The sequence below is a fragment of the Pan paniscus genome, chromosome 20 (genome assembly GCF_029289425.2).
Source record: "Pan paniscus chromosome 20, NHGRI_mPanPan1-v2.0_pri, whole genome shotgun sequence".
NCBI classification, from domain to species: Eukaryota; Metazoa; Chordata; class Mammalia; order Primates; family Hominidae; genus Pan; species Pan paniscus.
Genome location: NC_073269.2, coordinates 16,111,326 through 16,136,450, shown reverse-complemented (window position 1 = coordinate 16,136,450; position 25,125 = coordinate 16,111,326). Strand labels below are relative to the sequence as shown.

At 54.2% G+C, this 25,125-nt stretch overlaps 2 protein-coding genes and 1 long non-coding RNA gene across 27 annotated transcripts in view; 2 read left to right on the top strand and 1 right to left on the bottom strand.

Annotated features, from left to right (window-relative positions):
- Positions 1-21,886, top strand: part of DOCK6 (dedicator of cytokinesis 6) — a 63,628-nt gene extending 41,742 nt beyond the window's left edge. For all 5 annotated transcript variants that reach the window (XM_034946035.4, XM_034946034.3, XM_034946037.3 and 2 more), the window contains 20 exons: positions 4,317-4,477; positions 4,612-4,794; positions 5,785-5,911; positions 6,241-6,325; positions 7,063-7,159; positions 7,303-7,437; positions 8,379-8,531; positions 9,546-9,704; positions 9,821-9,921; positions 12,106-12,298; positions 12,380-12,523; positions 16,869-17,000; positions 17,092-17,106; positions 18,470-18,595; positions 18,696-18,785; positions 19,048-19,284; positions 20,122-20,265; positions 20,352-20,458; positions 20,705-20,866; positions 21,642-21,886. In XM_034946035.4, coding sequence (XP_034801926.3) covers positions 4,317-4,477; positions 4,612-4,794; positions 5,785-5,911; positions 6,241-6,325; positions 7,063-7,159; positions 7,303-7,437; positions 8,379-8,531; positions 9,546-9,704; positions 9,821-9,921; positions 12,106-12,298; positions 12,380-12,523; positions 16,869-17,000; positions 17,092-17,106; positions 18,470-18,595; positions 18,696-18,785; positions 19,048-19,284; positions 20,122-20,265; positions 20,352-20,458; positions 20,705-20,866; positions 21,642-21,684 — 2,594 coding nt within the window. In that variant the 3' untranslated portion in view covers positions 21,685-21,886. The remainder of the gene's footprint in view (positions 1-4,316; positions 4,478-4,611; positions 4,795-5,784; positions 5,912-6,240; positions 6,326-7,062; positions 7,160-7,302; positions 7,438-8,378; positions 8,532-9,545; positions 9,705-9,820; positions 9,922-12,105; positions 12,299-12,379; positions 12,524-16,868; positions 17,001-17,091; positions 17,107-18,469; positions 18,596-18,695; positions 18,786-19,047; positions 19,285-20,121; positions 20,266-20,351; positions 20,459-20,704; positions 20,867-21,641) is intronic.
- LOC117977059 (uncharacterized) lies at positions 125-23,595 on the bottom strand. 2 transcript variants are annotated; one of them, XR_008622170.3, is made up of 4 exons: positions 23,462-23,595; positions 15,088-15,386; positions 5,461-5,598; positions 125-3,238 (listed from the first exon to the last, which is right to left on the bottom strand). It is a non-coding gene; the product is annotated as an uncharacterized LOC117977059 (long non-coding RNA). The 2 variants fall into 2 exon arrangements; XR_010110833.1 differs by having other exon boundaries at positions 5,461-5,574.
- Positions 23,100-25,125, top strand: part of KANK2 (KN motif and ankyrin repeat domains 2) — a 33,067-nt gene continuing 31,041 nt past the window's right edge. For 4 of the 20 annotated variants that reach the window (XR_010110832.1, XR_010110827.1, XM_063599886.1 and 1 more), the window contains exon 1: positions 23,601-23,694. The gene's annotated coding sequence lies outside the window, so the exon portion shown is untranslated. Of the gene's footprint in view, positions 23,473-23,591; positions 23,695-25,125 lie in introns of those variants that run through there. The other 16 variants (XR_010110828.1, XM_034946041.3, XM_055104281.2 and 13 more) reach the window with 9 other exon arrangements.

Genomic DNA, 25,125 nt, shown 5'->3' with positions numbered 1-25,125 from the left:
TTAAGTCATAACATCTCTGAGCCTCAGGTTTCTCCCCTGTAATGGAGACAGTAACAACACCAACTACTTCATAAGGTTATGTGAAAATGTGGGGGGCTGCAGTACTGAGATATTGTCAGCCTACAATAGATGGAAGATATTATTGTACCATTTATTATTTTCTAAGAAGAGCAGAAAGTAGGGAACATCCAAGTGAGAAAATGATTGGAGTTCATTCATTCACTCATTTTCAACAAACATTTATAGGCATTGTTGAGGGGGGTGGTATAACAGTGGTTGGAAGTACAAAATTGGGATTTGTGGGTGGATGCCTTTCATCAGTTTGGGGAAATTCTCAGCCATTCTCACTTGAATTTTTTTCTGCCTCATTTTCACTCTTCACTCCTGGGACTCCAATTACACATATATTAGGCCTTTTGATCACATCTGTTATGTCCTGTTCTGTTTTTTCCATTCTTTCTTCTCTGTAATCCAACTGGGAAGTTTTTTGTTCACTTGTCTATGAGTTCACCACTTATGTCTTCTGTTGTGCCCAGTGTCCTGTTGACCCCATCTGTTGAGTTCTTAATTTCAGATATTAGGCCGGGCGCAGTGGCTCATGCCTGTAATCCCAGCACTGCAGGAGGCTGAGGCAGGCAGATAACGAGGTCAGGAGATCGAGACCATCCTGGCTAACATGGTGAAACCCCATCTCTACTAAAAATACAAAAAATTAGCTGGGCATGGTGTTGGGTGCCTGTAGTCCCAGCTACTCGGGAGGCTGAGGCAGGAGAATGGCATGAACCCAGGAGGCGGAGCTTGAAGTGAGCTGAGATCACACCACTGCACTCCAGCCTGGGCGACAGAGCGAGACTCCGTCTCAAAAAAAAAAAAAAAAAAAAATTCAGATATTATATATTTTTTTCCATTGTAAAATATCCATGTGATTTTTTTGTAGATCCCAATCCCCTGTTGAAATTCTCCATCTTTTGTCTCATTTTTGCTCATCTTTTCTTCTAACTTTAAAAGTTTCTGTTTGCTGACTTCAAGATTTGATCATCCATGTGTCTGCTTCTGTTGTCTCTTTTTCTCTCTTATCCACCACATTTTCCTGCCTCATCCCTTGCCTTGTAGTTTTTTATTATATTCTGGACATTGTATAAAAAAGAACCATAGGGATGAGGCAATGTCATCTTTGCCCAGTGAGAAGTGTCCTTTCCCTCTCTTAGGCAGATAGGATAACAGGCTGATCACCTCAGTCCAATCAGGAATTGAGCTAGGCTGGACTGGGCTAGAGCTTTATTTACACTCAGTCTACCTTTTGTTTCAGGAGACTCTAGGGCAAGATCTGCTATATATTTGTTGACAACTCCTCCCTCTGTTGAGACTTTTTAGGGGAGAGAATGGGGGTTACCTTTTTAAGAGCATAGACTTGGGAACTAGACTGTTGAGGATAAAATTGTAGCTTTTGGGCTGGGCACATGTGGTTCATACCTGTAATCCCAGCACTTTGGGAGGCCGAGGCAGGTGGATCACCTGAGGTCAGGAGATCAAGACCAGCCTGGACAACATGGTAAAACCCTGTCTGTCCCAAAAATACAAACATTAGCTTGACGTGGTGGTGGGCACCGGTAATCCAAGCTACTTGGGAGGCTGAGGCAGGAGTATCGCTTGAACCTGGGAGATGGAGGTCGCAGTGAGCCGGGATCGTGCCATTGCACTCCAGCCTGGGCAACAAGAGCAAAACTCTGTCTCAAAAAAAAAAACAAAAAACAAAACAAAAAAATTGTAGCTCTTCCATTTACCTGCTATGTGACCCTGGGCAAGTAACTTAACCTCACTGTACCTCAATTTCTTCGTCCATAAAGTGGGACTAATGAAAGTACTTATCTCCATATGGTTGTTTTGATGATTAAGAGTAAATTTTTTTTTTTTTTTTTTGAGACAGAGTCTCGCTCTTGCCCAGGCTGGAGTGCAGTGGCGCTATCTCGGCTCACTGCAAGCTCTGCCTCCTGGGTTGACACCATTCTCCTGCTTCAGCCTCCCGAGTAGCTGGGACTACAGGCGCCCGTCACCACGCCTGACTAGTTTTTTTTGTATTTTTAGGAGAGACAGGTTTCACTGTATTAACCAGGATGGTCTCGATCTTCTGACCTTGTGATCCTCCCGCCTCGACATCACAAAGTGCTGGGATTACAGGCGTGAGCCACCACGCCCAGCCGATTAACAGTGATTTTTTTAAGCCGGGTGCAGTGGCTCATGCCTGTAGTCCCAGCACTTTGGGAGGCTGAGGTGGGCGGATCACAAGGTCAGGAGTTTGAGACCAGCCTGACCAACATGGTGAAACCCAGTCTCTACTAAAAATACAAAAAAAAAAATTAGGCAGGCATGATGCTGCACGCCTGTAATCCCAGCTACTTAGGATGCTGAGGCAGGAGAATCACTTGAACCTGGGAGGCAGAGGTTGCAGTGAGCCGAGATCGCGTCACTGCACTCCAGCCTAGGCAACAGAGCAAGACTCCATCTCAAAAAAAACCCAAAAACAAAAAAAACCAGGCGCAGTGGCTCATGCCTGTAATCTCAGCACTTTGGGAGGCCGAGGCGGGCAGATCATGAGGTCAGGAGTTCAAGACCAGCCTGGCCAACATAGTGAAACCCCATCTCTACTAAAAATACAAAAATTAGCCAGGCATGGTGGCACGCACCTGCAGTCCCAGCTACTTGGGAGGCTGAGGCAGGAGAATCACTAGAACCTGGGAGGCGGAGGTTGTGGTGAGCCAGGATCATTCTACTGCACTCCAGCCTGGGCAACAGAGTGAGACTCCGCCTCAAAAAAAAACAAAAAAAAAAGAGTGATTTTTTTTTTTTTCTTGAGCTCCTATGATTTGAAAGAGTGAATATTTTTAAAGTCCCTAGAACAGCATCTGGCACATAGGAGATACCATATAAGTGCTGATTGATGCTATAGTAATAACATCAAGGCCAGGTGCAGTGGCTCATACCTGTAATCCCAGCACTTTGGGAGTCCAAGGTGGGCGGATCACTTGAGTCCAGGAGTTGAGGACCAGCCTAGACAACCTAGTGAGACCACGTCTCTGCAAAAACTACAAAAATTAGCTGGGCGTGGCAGCACGCACCTGCAGTTCCAACTACTCAGGAGGCTGAGGTGGGAGGATCACTTGAGTTCAGGAGGTTGAGGCTGCAGTAAGCCAAGATTGTGCCACTGCACTCCAGCCTGGGTGACAGAGTGAGATCCTGTCTGAAAAAAATAAAATAAAATTGGCCAAGTGCAGTGGCTCACGCCTGTAATCCTCATACTTTGGGAGGCCGAGGCGGGCAGATCATTCGAGGTCAGGAGTTTGAAACCAGTCTGGCCAATGTGGTAAAACCCCATCTCTACTAAAAATACAAAAATTAGCCATGCACGGTGGCGCGCACCTGTAATACCAGCTACTCGGGAGGCTGAGGCACGAGAATTGCTTGAACCTGGGAGGCAGAGGTCGCAGTGGGCCAAGATGGCGCCACTGTACTCCAGCTTATGCGACAAAGCAAGACTGTATCCAAAAAAAAATAAAATAGGCCAGGTGCCATGGCTCATGCCTATAGTCCCAGCACTTTGGGAGGCTGAGACGGGCGGATCACAAGGTCAGGAGTTTGAGACTAGCCTGGCCAACATGGTGAAACCCTGTCTCTACTAAAAATACAAAAATTAGCCGGGTGTGGTGGCGGGTGCCTGTAATCACAGCTACTCCAGAGGCTGAGGCAGGAGAATTGCTTGAACCTGGGAGGCAGAGGTTGCAGTGAGCTGAGATCAGGCCACTGTACTTCAGCCGGGGCAACAGAGCAAGACTCCATCTCAAAAAACAATAATAAATAAAATAAGTAAAATAAGTGAATTCCAGGAGCAGACAACCAGAAACCCACTCTTGGGGACTGTTGTGAGGGAAGACTTCTTTTTTTTTTTTTTTTTTGAGACAGAGTGTCACTCTGTTGCCCAGGCTGGAGTGCAGTGGCGCGATCTCGGCTCACTGTAACCTCCACCTCCCAGGTTCAAGTGATTCTCGTGCCACAGCCTCCCGAGTAGCTGGGATTACAGGCGCCCGCCACCACATCCAGCTAATTTTTTGTAATTTTAGTAGAGATGGGATTTTGCCACGTTGGCCAGGCTGGTCTCGAACTCCTGACCTCAGGTGATCCACCCGCCTCTGCCTCCCAAAGTGCTGGTATTACAGGCGTGAGCCACTGTGCCTGGCCATGAGGGAAGACTTCTGAAATTTGAGACAGGGACAGCACTTACCAAGGGTTTATCTTTCTTTCCCTCTGTCTTTTCCTGCCAGAGGGCCCAGGTCAGCGGTCAAGACTGGCCTCAATGCTTGACTCAGACACAGAAGGCGAAGGGGACATTGCGGGTACCATCAACCCCTCTGTGGCCATGGCCATTGCTGGTGGCCCCCTAGCCCCTGGCTCCCGTGCCAGCATCTCCCAGGGGCCACCAACGGTGAGTAGGGAGGCTTGTCCCCATAGACATCATCCACTTTGAATGAGAGAAGCCATGTATCAAGATACAGATTGGCCAGGATTCATCTCACATGGAGAAAATGGAAATTGACTTTGATTCCTCTCTGGCCCCAGGCTTCTCGCGCAGGCTGTGCCCTCTCTGCTGAGTCAAGCCGGACCTTGCTGGCGTGTGTGCTGTGGGTGCTGAAAAACGCCGAGCCGGCGCTCCTGCAGCGCTGGGCCACTGACCTGACACTCCCCCAGCTGGGACGTCTGTTGGACTTGCTGTACCTTTGCCTGGCTGCCTTTGAGTACAAGGTTTGAGGGCGTGGGCAGGAGATGATGGAGGAGGCAGGCTAAGGATGCACCCAGGGCCCCAGCGTGCTGCGGGCTGAGTGGGAAAGGGTGGACTGTCTTTGTGCAGAGGACTCTGTGGGACTGAGAGGAAAGGGGTGGACTGTTTCTGTGCTGAGGCAAGGAATAAAGTCAGAAGTGCCTTTGTGAATAGAATTTGGAAGGTGGAGGCCGAGTGCAGTGGCTCACACCTGTAATCCCAGCACTTTGGGAGGCCGAGGCAGGTGGATCGCCTGAGGTCAGGAGTTCAAGAGCAGTCTGGCCAACATAGTGAAACCCCGTCTCTACTAAAAATACAAAATAATAGCTGGGTGTGGTGGCGCGCACCTGTAGTCCCGGCTACTTGGGAGGCTGAGACAGGAGAATCACTTGAACCCGGGAGGTGGAGGTTGCAGTGAGCTGAGATTGTGCCACTGCACACCAGCCTGGGCAACAGAGTGAGGCTCCACCTCAAAAAAAAAAAAAAAGAAGAAAAGAAATTTTTTTAAAACAGGGCCTGGTGCGGTGGCTCACACCTGTAATCCCAGCACTTGAGGAGGCTAAGGCAGGCAAACTGCTTGAGCCCACAAGTTTGAGACCAGCCTGGGCAGCATGGTGAAACCCCATCTCTACGAAAAATACGAAAATTACCTGAGCATGGTGGCACATGCTGGTAGTCCCAGCTATGGAAGTGGCTGAGGTGGATTGCCTGAGCCCAGGAGGTGGAGGTTGCAATGAGCCAAGATCATGCCACTGCTCTTCACCCTGGGCGACAGAATGAGAGAGACTCTGTTTCAAGAAAAAAAAAAAAATTTTTTTTTTGGTAAGTGCTAAGAATTTAGAGGAAAAAGGTAATCTGTCTTTAAGCACAGGGGCCCAGAGGTGAGAAAGAGCACAAAGAAAGGGATGGGGCCAGCCGAGGTCCCCCCGAAAAGAGCAGAGTCAGCCTTGAACCCCAGTTCTCTGCACCCCCAGGGGAAAAAGGCCTTTGAACGCATCAACAGCCTCACATTCAAAAAATCTCTGGATATGAAGGCACGGCTGGAGGAAGCCATCCTGGGTACCATCGGAGCTCGACAAGAAATGGTTCGGCGAAGTCGTGGTAAGAGGGTGACATACCCACGTGTCCCCATCCCACCAGCTGCTCCCACCTTGTGTCAAGGGGACCCCATGAAGGGGGCCATCCCTAGCTTACTTTCTGCCTCACTTTTCCTGGAGAGAAGTCCACAAATCATCACCGTACACGTGCGCCTGTGCGTCCCCATCTGTCACTCGTGTTTGCCCCCGTGCGTCCACCCGGCAGGCTTCTGCTCCACCCAGTGCCCTCATGGGTCAGCCCACCTGAATATCTTCATGCCTATGCATTTCTCCTGATGTTCACGTGTGCCCTGTGTTTTTACGCATCTGTGATCGTGCGCCCACGCGTCTCAGAGAGGAGCCCGTTTGGGAATCCGGAGAACGTGCGCTGGCGGAAGAGCGTCACACACTGGAAGCAAACCTCAGACCGCGTGGACAAGTAGGTGTGGGCAGGAGGGTGTCTGCTGAGTTCAGAACAGTTCGGGCCGAGGCAGGAGGATTGCTTGAGTCCAGGAGTTCGAGACCAGCCTGGGCAACATAGTGAGACCCTCTCTACCAAAAATTTAAAAATTAGCCGGGCATGGGCCGGGCGCAGTGGCTCATGCCTGTAATCCCAGCACTTTGGGAGGTCGAGGCAGGCGGATCACAAGATCAGGAGATCGAGACCATCCTGGCTAACGGTGAAACCTTGTCTCTACTAAAATATATATAAAAAATTAGCCAGGTGTGGTGGCGGGCGCCTGTAGTCCCAGCTACTAGCGAGGCTGAGGCAGGAGAATGGTGTGAACCCGGGAGGCGGAGCTTACAGTGAGCCGAGATCGCGCCACTGCACTCCAGCCTGGGTGACAGAGCGAGACTCCATCTCAAAAAAAAAAAAAAAAAATTAGCCAGGCATGGTGGCATGTGCCTGTGGTCCCAGCCACTCATGAGTCTGAGGTGGGAGAATGACTTGAGCCTGGGAGGTTGAGGCTGCAGTGAGCTGGTGATCACACCACTGCACTCCAGCCTGGGCAACAGAGCAAGACCCTGTCTCAGAAAACAAAAAAAACAAAAACAAAAAACAGAACAGCTTCCAGGGAGCCAGCGCCCCCTGGGCTGCCAGGGGAAGGAGAGAGCTCAGCCATGGAGTAGGATCTCACCCTGAGTGGGCCCCCAAGACCTCCTTTCCCCTTCCAGGACCAAGGATGAAATGGAACACGAGGCCTTGGTGGAAGGGAACCTGGCAACCGAGGCAAGCCTAGTGGTTCTGGACACACTGGAGATCATCGTGCAGGTGGGGCTTGATCCAGCATCTGCCTTGTGCTCTGAGCCCAACTGCAGTGCCCTGTGGTCTCTGACTCCATAATCCTTCTCCTTCCCTTTCCCCATAACCACCCTAGGCTCTAACACCTGGATTTCTGACCCCCTCCCCTCCAGACGGTGATGCTTTCAGAAGCCCGAGAGAGCGTCTTGGGGGCAGTGCTGAAGGTTGTGCTGTACAGCCTGGGCAGTGCCCAGAGTGCCCTCTTCTTGCAGCATGGCCTGGCCACCCAGAGGGCCCTTGTGTCCAAGGTGAGCACCACTCAACAACCATGATTCTTAGAAAAACAGTAGCAGCTCTAGGCTGAGCACGGTGGCTCATGCCTCTAATCCCAGCACTTTGGGAGGCTGAGGTGGGAGGATCGCTTGAGGCCAGGAATTTGAGACCAACCTGGGCAACATAGTGAGGCCCCTGTCTCTACAAAAAAATTAAAAATTAGCTAGGACTAGGCATGGTGGCTCACACCTGTAATCCCAGCACTTCGGGAGGCTGAGGCAGGAAGATCATGTGAGCCTAGGAGTTCGAGACCAGCCTGGGCAACACAGTGAGACCCCATTTCTACAAAAAAATAAACTGAGTGTGGTGGCATGCGCCTGTGGTCCTAGCTACTCGGAAGGCTGAGGATCACTTGAGCCCGGGAGGTCAAGGCTATAGTGAGCCATGATCGTGCCACTGGACTCCAGCCTGGGCAACACAGTGAGAGCCTGTCTCAAAAAAAAAAAAAAAAAAAAAAAGCCAGGCAGGATGGCACACACCACCTGAGATCCCAGCTACTAGGGAGCTACTAGGGAGGCTGAGGCAGGAGGATGGCTTGAGCCTGGGAGTTCAAAGCTGCAGTGAGCTGTGATTGTGCCACTGCACTCCAGCCTGGGAGACAAAACTCCGTCTCAAAAAAAAAAAAAAAAAAAGGAGCTCATTCATTGAGCACTTACTGTGTGCTCTGCAACTCCATGGAGCTGACTGCTTTGCCACAGTTTACAGTGGAAGGAAGGCAGAATCAGAGTGGCCAAGTCACTCACCCGGGGTCACACAGCAAGGGGCTTAAACCCAGGTCTGACTCCGAACCCAGTGGTACTTGGCCAAAGAGGACAGAACACAAACCCCTGCCCAAGCAGTCCTCATTTGGGCCAGTCCCCTTCTGAGCCAGAACGGGGAGGGGCTGGACAGTGTCTGTCTGGGTCCTTGGGGGCAGTTCCCGGAGCTGCTGTTCGAGGAGGACACGGAGCTGTGTGCCGACCTGTGCCTGAGGCTCCTACGACACTGTGGCAGCCGCATCAGCACCATCCGCACGCACGCCAGCGCCTCGCTGTACCTGCTCATGCGACAGAACTTCGAGATCGGCCACGTGAGTTGGGGCTAGGAGGCATGGTCCACACATGGCTCTGGTCAGGGTGGCCAGTGGGGTCTCAGCCATACAGGGAGTGAGGGAGGGGGAGACAGTCATTGAGCATAATGGGCAGGAGGAGGGCTCAGAATGCAATTGGGGGTCAGGTGACGTGGCTCATTCCTGTAATCCCAGCACTTTGGGAGGCTGAGGTGAGAGGATCACTTGAGGCCAGGAGTTTGAGGCTGCAGTGGGCCACGACTATGCCACTGCACTCCAGCCTGAGCAAGAGTGAGACCTTGTCTCAAAAAAAAAAAAAAAAAAAAAGCCAGGCACAGTGGCTCATGCCTGTAATCTCAGCACTTTGGGAAGCTGAGGCAGGTGGATCACTTGAAGTCAGGAGTTCGAGACCAGCCCAGCCAACATGATGGAACCCCGTATCTCTACTAAAAATACAAAAGTTAGCTGGGCATGGTGGCGAGTGCCTGTAATCCCAGCTACTTGGAAGGCTGAGACACGAGAATCGCTTGAACCTGAGAGGCAGAGGTTGCAGTGAGCCAAGATTGCACCACTGCATTCTAGCCTAAGTGATAAAGTGACACTCAGTCTCAAAAAAAAAAAAAAGAAAGAAAAAAAAGAAAAAACGCTGGGTGCAGTGGCTCACACCTGTAATCCCAGCATTTTGGGAGGCCTAGACAGGTGAATCACTTGAGTTCAGGAGTTCGAGACCAGCATAGCCAACACAGTGAAACCCTGTCTCTACCAAAAATACAAAAATTAGTAGGGCGTCTTGGCGTACGCCTGCAGTCCCAGCTACTCGGGAGGCTGAGGCAGGAGAATCGCCTGAACTCGGGAGATGGAGGTTGCAGTGAGCTGAGATCATGCCACTGCACTCCAGCCTGGGCGACAGAGTGAGACCCCCATCTCAAAAAAAAATAAAGAACGCAAGGGCCATGTTGGCAGGTTGAGCAGACCCTGATGTGGGGTCTGGGGTCTGAGACTCCCGGCTCCACTCTCCCGCCCCTGTCCCTGCAGAACTTTGCCCGTGTGAAGATGCAGGTCACCATGTCTCTCTCGTCCCTGGTGGGGACGACGCAGAACTTCAGTGAAGAGCACCTGCGACGTTCACTCAAAACCATCCTCACCTATGCTGAGGAGGACATGGGGCTGCGGGACAGCACCTTCGCAGAGCAGGTGACACCTGCTGGGTCCCCGCCCCGCCTCCCCTTCATATAACCCCCAACCCCACCACCTTGGCTCCCTTCACTTCCTAATGCTGTCATTGGCCCCTGGACGTTCCCCGGCTCCAGGTCCAGGACCTGATGTTCAACCTGCACATGATCCTGACGGACACAGTGAAGATGAAGGAACACCAGGAGGACCCTGAGATGCTCATCGACCTCATGTACAGGTGAGGCGGGCCAGCCGGCACCTTCAGCCACGCCCACGCCCCAACAGGTGCAGGGAGAACAGGGATGAGAGTAGATGTCTAAGGAGGTGAGGAGGGAGCAGGGGAGCGTACAGTCCCTAACAGAGGCAAGTGAGGGGGACAGGTGAGCAGACAGCTGAGCAGACAGGTGAGGGGGACAGGGGAGCAGACAGGTGAGGGGGATAGGGGAGCAGACAGGTGAGGGGGACAGGTGAGCAGACATGAGGGCACAAGTGAGGAGAAAACAGATGAGCAAACAGGTAAAGAGGATGCCAGGAGAATGTACTGATGAGGATGACAGATGAGAGCCAGGACAGGTGAGGGGGACAGGTGAGGTGCTTACAGGTGAAGGGAAATGAGATCCAGAGACTAGACCCGTTGAGGAGTGTAGGAGGGGCGGATGGGTGATGGAGATGGGGGAGGTGGGGCATATGGGAGGGATAGGTGGATAGACAGGTGAGATGGTGCACAAGGAAGGGGAAATAGTGAGTTCAGGTGACTCAAGTTTCCACAGGTAGAGTCAACTCATGAGCGGAGGGTCAAGTGAGAAATGAAAAGGTGGGGCAGGGGGGTGAAGGGATAGACAGGTGAGGGGTTGGATAAGTGAGGAGACAGGTGAATAGAGGAAGCGGGGAGATGCTGCACAGGTGAGGAGACAGGTGAGTAGGATGGATGGGTGAGGAGACAGGTAAGTGGGAAGACAGGAAAAGGGTTGGACAGGCAGGTGAGTGGGTGAAGAAATGGACAGGTAAGGACACAAGTGAGGGGGTGGACATGTGAGGACACAGGTGACAGGATAGACAGGTGAGGGGATGGACAGGTCAGGAGGTAGAGAAGTCAGGAGGTGAACAGGTGAGGAGACAGGTGAAGGGATGGACTGGTGAAGAGATGGCCAGATGAGAAGATGAACAGGTGAGGAGGTGGACAGATAAGGAGACAGCTGAAGGGATGGCCAGGTGAGATGAACAGGTGAGGGGGTGGACAGGTGAAGAGACAGTGAAAGGATGGACAGGTGAGGGGTAGATAGGTAAAGGGGTGGACAGATGAGGGGATAGACAGGCGAAGGGATGGACAGGTGAGAGGGTGAACAGGTGAGGGGACAGACAGCTGAAGGGATGGACAGGTGAGGGGATGCACAGGTGAGGGGGTGGACAGGTAAGGGGATGGGCAGGTGAAGGGATGGACAGGTGAGGGGGTGGACAGGTGAGGGGGTGGACAGGTGAGGGGATAGACAGGTGAGGAGGTGGACAGGTGAAGGGGTGAACAGGCAAGGAGACAGGTGAAGGGATGGACTGGTGAACAGATGGCCAGATGAGAAGATGAACAAGTGAGGAGGTGGACAGATAAGGAGACAGGTGAAGGGATGGCCAAGTGAGATGAACAGGTGAGGGGTGGACAGGTGAAGAGACAGTGAGGGGATAGACAGGTGAGGGGTGGACAGATGAGGGGACAGACAGCTGAAGGGATGGACAGGTGAGAGGGTGGGCAGGTGAGGGGATGCACAGGTGAGGGGGTGGACAGGTGAAGGGATGGACAGGTGAGGGGGTGGACAGGTGAGGGGGTGGACAGGTGAAGGGATGGACAGGTGAGGGGGTGGACAGGTGAAGGGATGGACAGGTGAGGGGGTGGACAGGTGAAGGGATGGACAGGTGAGGGGGTGGACAGGTGAGGGGATAGACAAGTGAAGGGATGGACAGGTGAGGGGGTGGACAGGTGAGGGGATAGACAAGTGAAGGGATGGACAGGTGAGAGGGTGGACAGGTGAGAGGGTAGACAGGTGAGGGGATAGACAAGTGAAGGGATGGACAGGTGAGGGGGTGGACAGGTAAGTAGGATACAGGTGAGACTGGCTGGTCAGTGGGAGACAGCAGGACAAGTGAGGAGGAAGATGACTAGAGGAATATGTAAGGTAGGCAGGGGAGGAGTCAGGTGAAGACAGATGACTGGCCAGCAGGTGAGAAAATAGGCGAAGGGGAAGACAGGTGGGGAGATAGCTGAGGGATGGCCAGGTGAGGGAATGAATGAGGGGATGGGGTACAGGTGAGGAGATTGGCTGGTCCTTGGGGCGGACATGGGGGTAACCGGTGAAGAGAATGGACAAGTGGGAGGCAGGTGGGGAGGACCAGGTGAGTCCCCTCCTCACATCCCCCCTCACCTGGACTCCAGAATTGCCCGGGGCTACCAGGGCTCACCGGACCTGCGGCTGACCTGGTTGCAGAACATGGCCGGGAAGCACGCGGAGCTGGGCAACCACGCCGAGGCTGCCCAGTGCATGGTGCACGCGGCCGCCCTCGTGGCTGAGTACCTCGCCCTGCTCGAGGACCACCGCCACCTGCCCGTGGGCTGCGTTTCCTTCCAGGTGAGTGGCCAGGGGTTGGCAGGTGGCGGACGGCACGAGTGCAGTGGGGACCAGGGTCTGACGCCACCTCTCCCACCCCAGAACATTTCATCCAACGTGCTAGAGGAGTCCGCCATCTCCGACGACATCCTGTCACCCGACGAGGAGGGCTTCTGCTCCGGGAAGCACTTCACTGAGCTGGGGCTGGTAGGGTTGCTGGAACAGGCAGCCGGCTACTTCACCATGGTGAGGCCTTGGGGACCGGGTGCAGGAGAGGGGGCTCGGGCCAGGGAGGTGCCATCAGATCTGCTTCCTAGACCCTTCCAGCAGGGGATTTAGAAAGGAGAATTGGCTGGGTGCGGTGGCTCACGCCTGTAATCCCAGCACTTTGGGAGGCTGAGGCAGGCAGATCATGAGGCCAGGAGTTCGAGACCAGCCTGGCCAGCATGGCGAAACCCTGTCTCTACTAAAAATACAAAAATTAGCCGGGCATGGTGGTGCACGGCTGTAATCCCAGCTACTCGGGAGGCTGAGGCAGGAGAATCGCTTGACCCAGGGAGGCAGAGGTTGCAGTGAGCCAGAATTGCACCACTGCATTCCAGCCTAGGTGACAGAGTGAGACTCTGTCTCAAAAAAAAAAAAAAAAAAGGAGAATTGGGTTTCTCAGAGGCCCTGTTATTTGCCTATGTCTCCATGAGACCCTTGATGCAGGCCTGATATAGCAAGCCTTACGTACATTAGAGATGCTTTCAATTTTCCTTTCTTTTCTTTTTTCCTTTCTTGTTTTTTTGTTTGTTTGTTTTTGACAGAGTCTTGCTCTTTTGCCCAGGCTGGTGTACAGTGGTGTGATTGTAGCTCACTCAGCCTCGAACTCCTGAGCTCAAGTAATCCTCCCACCTCAGCCTCCCAAGCAGCTGGGAACACAGGCACGTGCCACCATGCCTGGCCAATTTTTAAATTATTATATATATTTTTTCTTTGTGATATTTTTTGAGACAGGACTTCCATTCTGTCACCTAGGCTGGAGTGCAGTGGCGTGATCATGGCTCACTACAACCTCGGCCTCCAGGGCTCAGGTGATTCTCCCACCCTGGCCTCCTGAGTAGCTAGGACTACAGGCACACATCACTATGTCCGGCTAATTTTTTGTATTTTTTTGTAGAGACGGGGTTTTGCCATGTTTCCCAGGCTGGTCTTGAACTCCTGAGCTCAAGTGATCTGCCCGCTTCAAACTCCCAAAGTCATGGGATTACAGGCGTTGTGCCACTACACCCTGCCAATTTTTAATTTTTTCATAGAGAGGGAGTCTTACTATGTTGCCCAGGCTGGTCTCAAACTCCTGGCCTCACTCAATCCTCCCACCCAAGCCTCCCAAGTAGCTGGGACACCCAGCAATGCTTGAAACTTTCTATACTAAAATAAAAATGAGTCAGGTGCAGTGGCTCATGCCTGTAATCCCAGCACTTTGGGAGGCTGAAGCAGGAGGATCACTTGAGGCCAGGAGTTCAAGACCAGCCTGGGCAACATGGCAAACCCTGTCTCTACAAAAAAATACAAGAAATTAGCTGGGTGTGGTGGCATGCACCTGTAGTCCCAGCTACTCAGGAAGCTTGAAGCGGGAGGATCACTGGAGCCCAGGAGGTTGGGGCTATAATGAGTTGTAATCGTGCCACTGTACTCCAACCTATGTGACAGAGTGAAACCTTGTCTCAAAAAATAAATAAAATAAAGATTTGGGATATTTGCATGCATCTTCAAGTTGGAGAAGCTCCAGCTTAAAGCAAATCCCAGGCTGGGTGCAGTGGCTGACTCCTGTAATCCCAGCACTTTGGGAAGCCAAGGCAGGCGGATCACGAGGTCAGGAGTTCAAGAATAGCCTGGCCAACATGGTGAAACCCCGTGTCTACTAAAAATACAAAAATTAGCTGGGCGTGGTGGCAGGTGTCTGTAATCCCAGCTACTCGGGATGAGACTCGCTTGAACCCGGGAGGCGGAGGTTGCAGTGAGCTGAGATCATGCCCACTGCACTCCAGCCTGACAGACACAGCAAGACTCTGTCTCCAAAAAAAAACAAAAAAAACAAAAAAACACCACAAATCCCAGCTATTTTCCCACCACTCCCACAAGTACCCCCTGTGCAACCCTTCCTGATAAAGACCCTTTTATACAACTTTTATCCCGCGTGGCCAAGTTGATGGTCATCCTTTATTTCATTGCACTCTATATTTAGATGTCCCAGATGATCTCTGATGTATCTTTTTTGGGGTGACTTGGTTTGAATCAGGATCCATTAAGGGCCCACAATGGCTGTGGCTGATCTGTATCCTAAGTCTCTTTTTTCTTTCTTTCCTTTTTTTTTCTGAGACAGGGTCTTACTCTCTCACCCAGGCTAGAGTGCAGCCTGGCTCACTGCAGCCTCTATGTCCTCGGCTCAGGTGATCCTCCCACCTCAGCCTCCTGAGTAGCTGGGACTATAAGTGTGCACCACCACACCCAACTAATTTTTTTTTCTTTGTTCATTTTTTTTTAAGAGATGGGGTCTTGCTATGTTGCCCAGGCTGGGCTTGAACTCCTGGACTCATGCAACCCTCTCGCCTCGGCCTCCCAAAGTGCTGGGATTACAGGCGTGAGCCAGCACACCTGGCAACTGATTTTCCACTGTGGAAAAGGGGTTTTCTTCTCTAGTTTGCTTGTTTGTATGAGGGCAGTTGGTGGTTTCTACATTTAACTTGCAGGAGCCCTGGGGCCTTTGCTCCGTGTGTTTTTCTGGTTTGTGTGGGGCTGGCTGTGTCCATGTGATGTCATTTTACCTGTTTCTCAGTTCCTCACATTTTGGGGAACTGGCAGTTACATCCGAGAGCTCAGTGAGATTCAAGGTCACACTTGAAGTCAGGTGTTCCAGTGAGATTTCTTCTGTGGTGCTGGCCCTTTAGTGACATTATTTTCATTATTGTCACTTTGCTGGATTCTTGGAGATGAAGGCCTCAGAGGAAGGGCCAGGTGCGGTGGCTCACGCTTGTGATCCCAGCACTTTGGGAGGCTGGGGCGGGCAGATCACTTGAGGTCGGGAGTTCAAGACCAGCTTGGGCAACATAGAGAAACCCTGCCTCTACAAAAAAAAAAAAAAAAAATTAGCTGGGCATGGGCGCAGTGGCTCATGCCTGTAATCCCAGCACTTTGGAGGCCGAGGCAGGCGGATCACGAGGTCAGGAGTTTGAGACCAGCCTGGCCAATATAGTGAAACCCCATCTCTACTAAAAATACAAATATGGCCGGGTGCAGTGGCTCACGCCTGTAATCCCAGCACTTTGAGAGGTCGAGGTGGGTAGATCACAAGGTCAGGAGTTCGAGACCAGCCTGGCCAATATGGTGAAACCCCGTCTCTACTAAAAATACAAAAAAATTAGCTGGGCGTGGTGGCACATGCCTGTAATCCCAGCTATTAAGTAGGATGAGGCAGGAGAATTGCTTGAACCCAGGAGGCAGAGGTTGCAGTGAGCTGAGATCATACCACTGGACTGCAGCCATCTCAAAAAAAAAAAAAAAAAATACACGGGTGGGGTTAAGGGGAGGGATAGCATTAGAAGAAGTATCTAATGTAGGTGACAGGTTGATAGGTGCAGCAAACCACCATGGCACGTGTATACTTATGTAACAAAACTGCATGTTCTGCGCATGTACCCCAAAGTATTAAAAAAAAAGTTTACGAAAAAAAACCATACACACACAAAAGCCTCAGGGGAAGAAACCAGGGGGTGGACACAGGCCTTCTGACAGTCAGCAAACCTCACAGGGTGCCTGTTTTGAGCCAGGCTTGATGTCAGCACCCGCTGGGGGTGAGGGGCATATTACCACATGCCAGAAGGCAGTTGGGCATGGAGGTCATGGGCACAGGGCCAGATGGGCGGGTGTTTGGGTCTTGGCCCTGGGGAATGCCTCTGTATCTCTGAGACTCACCTTCCTCTTTGAGGAATACGAAAAAAAAAACTGCTTCTCCCATCAATGAGGGAAGACAGATGGGTGAAGTGCAGATGTACATCGTACCTGTGCCATAGAATATTCTTGCTAAAAGTGGTGAAGGGCTGGGAGAGTGGGGGCTCACACCTGTAATCCCAGCTAATCGAGAGGCCAAGGCAGGAGGATCACTTGAGCCCAGGAGTTCAAGACCAACTAGGGCAATATAGTGAGACCCTGACTCTACAAAAACTAAAATAAAATTAGCTGGGCATGGTGGCATGTACCTGTAGTTCCAGCTACGTGGGAGGCTAGGGTGGAAGCATCTCTTGAGCCCAGGAGTTGGAGGTTGCAGTGAGCTATGATTGTACCACTACACTCCAGCCTGGGTGATGGAGTGAGACCCTATCTCAAAAAAAAAAAAAGATAAGTAACAGTGAAGACCATGGAGCCCTCTGTGGGAGCTGAGTGGAAAGGCTCAGCCCCTATCTGGGATAGGGGTGGTCAGGGTGGGCTTCCTGGAGGAGGTGATGGAGGGTGGGTAGGAGCACAGAGGATCACAAGGGAGATGGGTAGACAGGAGCACATTGGAGAGGGGAAGACAGTTTGGGGAATCCTGACCCCACCTCACCCTCAGGGTGGGCTCTACGAGGCGGTGAATGAGGTCTACAAGAACCTCATCCCCATCCTGGAAGCCCACCGTGACTACAAGAAGCTGGCCGCGGTGCACGGCAAACTGCAGGAGGCCTTCACCAAGATCATGCACCAGGTGGGCCCAGGACCCCCTCCCCAGACCCTACCCTCAGCCCCACTCCTCATCCCCAGGGATCTGCTGACCTTGACCCTTCTCTTCCCCACAGAGTTCCGGCTGGGAGGTGAGTCAGCTTGGTGGACAGCCACCTGCCTCTGGGACCCCCGTGATGACTGGCCAGCAGCCATCAGTGAACACCAGGGGGCGCCAGAGGAGCATGGCCGCTGGCCGTTGGGGCTGGGGCTGTGGCCACAAGGGACCCACCCCATTACTTCCCTCCCTTCCCCAAAAATGCCCCCCCCCACCGCCCCAGATCTCGAGGGCAGCTTGTGACTCACCCAGCTGGGAGCTCTCCAGAGACACCCCTCCCTCTGCCAGGGCCAACTTGGTCACTGCAGGGGGGTGGCGGGGTGACTCTTGACTCCCTCATGGTCTCTTGGTCTCTTTCTCATCTCTCCCCAGTCTATCACGTGGCTCTCCCTGTCTTGGTATCTCACTATCTCTTAGTCTCTGTCTCTCCCTGCGTACCCAGCTTCCAGCCTCCCCCAGGCTCTCTGCTCCTCATTTCTGGTTAATGTGTCCCCCCGCTCCAGCCCCCACCAGTCCCGCTTCTTCCCTGCTTAGGTCTATTTTTAGGCATCTCCTAGTTTGGGGAGAATGTTCTGGCCAAAGATGGCAGAAACCCAGAGCCCAGGCAGGCAGGCTGAGTGGGAGCTGGGTGGGGAGGGCAGGTCCTCTGCGCCCCCGCCCCCCTCCCGTCTCTGATCTCTCCCCCTATGGAATGATTCTCATGGGGCAGTGTTAACCAGGACCCTGGGGGTTGAGGGAACTCTGACCTCTCCCATGACATTGTCTCTCTGTCCCCCACACCTCTGGCCCCACCATGTCTGCCCCATCCTCCCCGGATCGGCCTTGGTAAGTGAACATCCAGCCATTCCACTTCCTTTCCAGTCATGGGGTGGTGTTTTTAGGGTGGTAGGGAGGGGGTTCCTTCTTCCAAACTTAGGGCTGGGGACAGGAGCAGGGGAATGCCATGGAACAAGGGAACCGGAGCCTCTGTCCTAGAGTGAGACATAGCCATCCCTTCCCTCAGCCATCCAAGCATTTATTGGGTACCTACTGTATACCCATTCTTGTGGGCATCAGGGCACGGGAGGGAGAATGCCCTAGAACAAAGGAGTCAGAGCCTCCGTCCTAGAGTGAGAGACAGCCATCCCTCTCCTCAGCCATCTATGCATGTATTGGGTACCTGCTGTATACCCTGTCCCATGGGCATTAGGGACACACCTGTGAACAATACAGCCCCAGTCCTAACTTCCTATTGCAATCCATGCCCCAATGTTCTCAGGGCCCCCTGCCTGTGCCCATGCCCTGATGTTCTCGGGGTCCTCACACTCCCATCCTGATATTCGAGACACCTATCTCTGGGGCAGGGAGACCTCCAGCAGGGGCCTCCCGGACAACCACACCCTTTCTCACAGCCCCAGCGCGTGTTCGGGACGTATTTCCGCGTGGGCTTCTACGGCGCCCGCTTCGGTGACCTGGATGAGCAGGAGTTTGTGTACAAGGAGCCATCGATCACGAAGCTGGCAGAGATCTCACACCGGCTGGAGGCACGTCCTTGTGGTTGGGGGTGGAACGGGGCATGGGGCTGCCTTGGGGCTGGAGTAGGGGCTGTCCCTGGGTGGCCCCGAGTCAGCCCTGTGTCTCCAGGAGTTCTACACGGAGAGATTTGGCGACGACGTCGTTGAGATTATCAAAGACTCTAACCCTGTGGACAAGTCCAAGCTTGACTCACAAAAGGTGGGTCCCCCAACCATTTCCCCAAAATCTTAGATTCACAGAGACTCCAAGTGCTGTTTCCTGGGGACCTTCAAATCCTCTGGGAAACCCCAAATCATATTTCACTGAGGGACCCCAAAACCTATTCCTCAGGGGATTCCCAAACATCCAGACATAGGAAGACTTGGAAATGACAAAGTCCCCAGATCCCCTCTCTCCAGGAACAGGGCCTGGGCTGTGCGTGCTGGGGCTGTGGGACCCTCACACCTGACCCTGCGCCCAGGCCTACATCCAGATCACGTATGTGGAACCGTACTTTGATACCTACGAGCTCAAGGACCGGGTGACCTACTTTGACCGCAACTATGGGCTTCGCACATTCCTGTTCTGCACGCCGTTCACACCGGATGGGCGCGCACACGGGGAGCTGCCCGAGCAACACAAGCGTAAGACGCTGCTCAGCACCGACCACGCCTTCCCCTACATCAAGACTCGCATCCGTGTGTGCCACCGGGAGGAGGTGGGTGGGGATCCTGGGCCTGGCGGGGGTGGGGAGGTGAGGGGACATCAGACCCTGGGAAGGGAGGGGAGGGTAGACACAGGGACCCAGACCCAAGGTGGTTCACGGATCTCAGACCCAGAGAGGGGTGGCACAGGGACCCTAGACCAGATCCCTAGGGAGGGGAGGGGAGGAGACCAGACCCAGGGAGACCTGGGAGGCAAGATGTAGGGACCCCAGACCTAGGGTGGCCCAGGGATTCCAGACCCAGAAAGAGGAGGCAGAGGGAGCCCAGATCTAGGAAGGCCCAGGGAGGAGAGGTGTGGCCCAGGAAGAGGCCCAGGTACCCCAGAACTGGGCTGAAAAGATATGGAGACCCTGCATTCCAATCTCTAAACTGAAACCTCTACCTCCAGACCCAGGAGGACCCAGGGATTCTAGACTCACAAAGGGGAGGCACAGGGACTCCAAATCTAAGAAGGCCCAGGGAGGAGAAGCCCAGGGATTCCAGACCCAGAGAGGAGAGGCGTGGACACGCTAGACCCAGAAATTGGCTCATGTACCCCAGAACCAGGTTGGGGACCCCAAACTCCAACTTCCAGTCCAAATCTCTACCTCCAGACCCAAGGAAGTCTGGAGACCCCAGAGGTAAAGCCCCTGGACCCCAGGGCACCAGACCCAGCAGACTCAAGGCTGGACCCCCGCCAGAGTCAGACCCAGGAAGGCCCCCAGATTCTGTTCATTGCCTGGGTTCTTGGACCCCTCTCACTCCCAGCGGGGTCTGAGCTGCCCCCGACTGGCTTCGATCAGGACCTCCTCAGGCCCCAGCGAGTACACACCCCTCCCCTTACCCCACAGACGGTGCTGACGCCGGTGGAGGTGGCCATCGAGGACATGCAGAAGAAGACACGGGAGCTGGCCTTTGCCACCGAGCAGGACCCACCAGATGCTAAGATGCTACAGATGGTGCTTCAGGGCTCTGTAGGGCCCACCGTGAACCAGGCACGGCTGGTGGAAGGGGGATGCAAGCCGCACGGGGGACTCCAGGTGCCATGCAGGCTGGCTCACCAGTCCCTCTCACCCCACAGGGTCCCCTGGAGGTGGCCCAGGTGTTTTTAGCAGAGATCCCGGAAGACCCCAAGCTCTTCCGGCATCACAACAAATTGCGGCTCTGCTTCAAGGACTTCTGCAAGAAGTAGGCGTAAAACCCCCCAGGAGGGGTCTCGTGTCTGCCTAACCTGCATAGGCCTGCTCTCTGCCCATCTGATCTCTGCATGGCACCCCCATCTGCCCGATTCCCATTAAGTCCACTCTCCCAACCTGACCTCCTATTGCGGGTCTTTCTGCAGGCCTGGTCCCGCCTTATGGGTGCCCCCACCCCTAGTCTTGCTTTCAGTCCCGTGTGCGAGTCTCTGAGCATCTCCCACCCTCTGGCCCTCAGATGTGAGGATGCGCTGCGGAAAAATAAGGCCCTTATTGGGCCGGACCAGAAGGAGTACCACCGCGAGCTGGAGCGCAACTACTGCCGCCTGCGGGAGGCTCTGCAGCCCCTGCTTACCCAGCGCCTGCCCCAGCTGATGGCACCCACCCCACCCAGCCTCAGGTGCCTGACCTGGTGCCCCCATCCTAGAGACTAGAGAGGGGATGCAGAGGCAGACCAGGACAGATACAGGATGGGGGCTGTTGTACACATACACAGCAACATGTTTGCTGGTAGCTTGGACTTTGTTTTGTTTCCGGTTTTTTTTTTTTTTTTTTTTTTTTTGAGAGACTCTCCCTCTGTCGCCCAGGCTGGAGTGCAGTTGGCACAGTCTCGGCTCACTGCAACCTCCGCCTCCCAGATTCAAGCGAGTCTCCTGCCTCAGCCTCCTGAGTAACTGGGATTACAGGCATCTGCCACCACGCCTGGCTAATGTTTTGTATTTTTAGTAGAGACAGGGTTTCACCATGTTGGCCAGACTGGTCTCGAACTCCTGACCTCAGGTGATCCATCTGCTTTGCCCTCCTAAAGTGCTGGAATTACAGCATGAGCCACCACCACGCCTGGCTGCGGTGGCTTCAATTTTGCATAAGCATCTGAATTATGTCATCCAGATGTACAAAGGCAGGGCAGGCTCTGAGCAGTCATTTCCCAGATACATGAATTCATCTTTCTGAGCCTCAGTTTCTACATCTGTAAAATGGGGATGCTTCATACCTTCCGTGGTGGACTGCAAGAGAGAATCGGAGAATCCCACAGCCAGATCAGGGACAGGAGAGATCCCAGAAGGATCCTTGGAGGAAGACGAGGAGGAGGAGGAGGAAGAGGATGTGGGCTGGGAGGTCTATGGAGTTGGGGGCCCCATGGCCATGCTGACCCACCCTCATTCTTTTCCCAGGAACTCCTTGAACAGAGCAAGTTTCCGAAAGGCAGACCTCTGAGCCCACAAGGACCAAAGCTGTGCCTAGAGGAACCAGCACCCGGGCCTCAGCTGTCTGTGCTGCGAGGGGAGTCTGCCCTGGTGCCCACTGGGCTGTGGGGTGACCACACTGTACTTGGGGCTGGGCCCTCTGCCCCTGTGTCCCCATCTGTATGCACTGATGCTTCCTCCCTTTTTTAATTTAAAATGGTTTTTATAAGCAACCTGTGCCATGTGGTGCGGTCACTAGGGGCTGGGTCACATGCTCATCACATGCTCACAGTCCACTGCCCCATATCCACACATCCCTGCATCATCAATGGAGACACCAAGAACATACTGGGTGCCAGGGACATCGTGGTGACAACAGGCACAAATTCCTGCCCTTGTGGAGCTGATGTTCTAGTAGGGAAGGCAACACACAAATAATGTCACATGCTTACCTGCAATAACAATACCTGGTTTTTGTTTGTTTGTTTTTAACAGACGCTCTCACTCAGTCCCCCAGGCTGGAATGCAGTGTCACAATCATAGCTCACTGCAGCCTCAAACTCCGGGGCTCAAGCCTCCTGAGTAGCAGAGATTATAGGCACATGCCACTGTGCCTGGCTTTTTTTTCTTTTTCTTTTTTTTTTTTTTAGACAGAGTTTTGCTCTATCACCCAGGCTGCAGTGCAGTGGTGCGATCTCGGCTCACGGCAACCTCCACCTCCCAGATTCAAGTTATTCTCATACCTCAGCCTCCCGAGTAGCTGGGATTACAGATATGCACCACCATGCCAGGATAGTTTTTGTATTTTTAGTAGAGAAGGAGTTTCACCATGTTGGCCAGGCTGGTCTTGAACTCCTGACCTCAGATGATCCACCCACCTCGGACTCCCAAAGTGCTGGCATTACAGGCATGAGCCATTTCTCAGCCCCAGGTGGTTTTTTGTATTTTGTTTTTTGTAGAGATGGCGTCTTACCATATTGCCAAAGCTGGTCTCCAACTCCTTGGCTCAAATAATCCGCCCACCTTGGCCTCCCAAAGTGCTAGGATTACAGGCATGAGCCACTGCGCCTGGCCTAATTTTTTTTCACTTAAAAATTTTTTTGCATAGACAGGGTCTTGCTATGTTGCCCAGGCTGGTCTCGAACTCCTGAGTTCAAGCAGTCCTCTTGCCTTGGCCTCCCTAAGCACTGAGATTACAGGTGTGAGCCACCTCGCCGGCTTAATAATATTTATTAAGCCCTTGCTGAGTGGCTGGCTGTGTACTAAAAGGGCTCCCAGAAAGATCTCTGCAAAAGTAGGCCACTCCATTTATGAGAGTTTTTAACCCGAAGGGCCTTCCTGATGGTTAGGCCCCTTCCTAATGGTCAGTGAATCTTCTCAACGCTCCTATCAGGTAGCTAACATGATCATCTCCATTTTACAGATGGGTAAACTGAGGCACAGAGCAGCAAAAGTTTGGTGGGTCTGGGATGGGAGTCCAGGTCTGGCCGGCGCCCGCGGCGGCGCCCAGGACTCTGCAGCCTCCCTTCTCGCGCGGCGGTCACGCCACCGTGTGCCAGGCCTTCGCTGGGCCGCTTCCAGCCCTGGGCCGCCTGGGGGAGGGGTGACCTCCCGCTGCCGCGCCCGCCCCGCGCGCCCTCCCCGAGCTGGGCCCCGGCCAGCTCCACCCCCTGCCGCCGCCGAGCCGTTCCGCCCCCCGCAGCGGCCCAGGGACAGCAGGCGGTGGGGGGAGGCCGGCATTGGGAGGACCCTGCCTCGGGGACTTAGGGAGGAAGGAAGGACGAGGCCGGACAGGCGCGCACACACACCTGCTGTCCAGGTGAGATCCAGTCTCCAACCAGCGTCTCTGCATCCCCACCCCCCACCGCGGCCGGGGCGCCCGGGCGGCTGGAGGGGGCGGTGCCGGCTGGGGGGGCGGGACCAGCCGGAGGGGGCGTGGTGCGGGCGGAGCCACCTCCGAGGGCCGGGCGCCCAGGCTGCGGCGCGCGCGAGGACGCTCGGGCGGCGGGACCCAGGGAAGGCAGCGGCCGGAGCGCGCAAGGCGAGTGGGACCCGGGGCTGGGTAGGGGTTCAAGTCCGGTTCGGGGATCGAGTGTGCACCCCCACACACACACACCTACTACCCTACCCCCCGCCTCCAACCCTGGGACACGACCTCGCTGGTCTCAACGAGCTGCTGCCTCCAACTCCACCTTCTGTGCCCAAACTTTCCAGACTTGGAGTGTCTCTGTCCCCGCGTCCCTGCCCCCTCCTCGTCTTTGACCCCATACCCCCATCGATTCCTCCCAGTACCCCCCATCGATTCCTCGTGCCCTGCCCGTTTCTCCTGTCCTGGCTCCCCTCTGCCCCCTCTCCCCTGTCTCTGTCCCACTTTCTGCCTCTGTTCCCCCCCGGCTCTGCCCTTTCCCCGCACTGTCCCCCCTCGCCCTCCTCCGCGGCCATGCCCCAGGCGGCGGGAAGGCGGCCGGGCGTCCGGCTGGGCTGGGCCTGGGCTTGGCGGCTGGGCCGGCGTGGGGAGCGGCAGCTGTTTGCCATTAGCCGGGGATCCCACAGGCCCCGCCCCCTCTCTGCACGGGGCGGGGTCCTTCTCGCCTCCCCCCACCCCGAGTTTGGGGCGGGAAGACCCCCCCACCACCACCACCGACCTCCGCGATGTGCAGGCCGGTCTTGGGTCGTGGGTTGGGGAGACCCGCGCCCCTTCCCTGCGCTCCCTACCTGTCCCCTCTTATAGGCTCCAGTCTCTCCATCTCTGTCTTATCCTGTCACCCCTTCCCCATTCCCCAGGGGTCCCATGGCGAGAGAAGGGTCTCAGCCACAGACATCCATCTCCCCCACCACACCCCCTCGTCTCCTTTCTCTTCCCCTTACTCGGACGTGCTGGTCCTCATCGAGGGCGGTGAGATGACTGAGGACCCTCAGACCTCAGTCTCCGTATCTGGGAAACGGGTAGAGATATCTGATGTGGAGTCTGAGGGTGGTGGCTTGGTGGGCAGTGGGGGGATCCACCAGGCTTAGGTTCACGTTCAGGCCCAGCCACTTCCCCATGGCCCCAGTGACCCCGAGGCAAGCCGCGGTACCTTTCCGTACCCTCTGCATCCCCTGTCTGTGAAACGGGGCGATAAGTGCCCATCTCATAGAATTGTCATGACAATTAAAAGAGTTGATGTTAGGCTGGGTGCAGTGGCTCATGCCTGTAATCCCAGCACTTTGGGAGGCCAAGGCGGGCGGATCACCTGAGGTCAGGAGTTCGAGACCAGCCTGACCAACATGGAGAAACCCCGTCTCTACTAAAAATACAGAATTAGCTAGGCGTGGTGGCAGGTGCCTGTAATCCCAGCTACTCAGGAGGCTGAGGCAGGAGAATCGCTTGAACCTGGGAGGCAGAGGTTGCCGTGAGCTGAGATCGCGCCATTGCACTCCAGCATGGGCAACAAGAGCAAAACTCCGTCTCAGAAAAAAAAAAAAAAAAAAA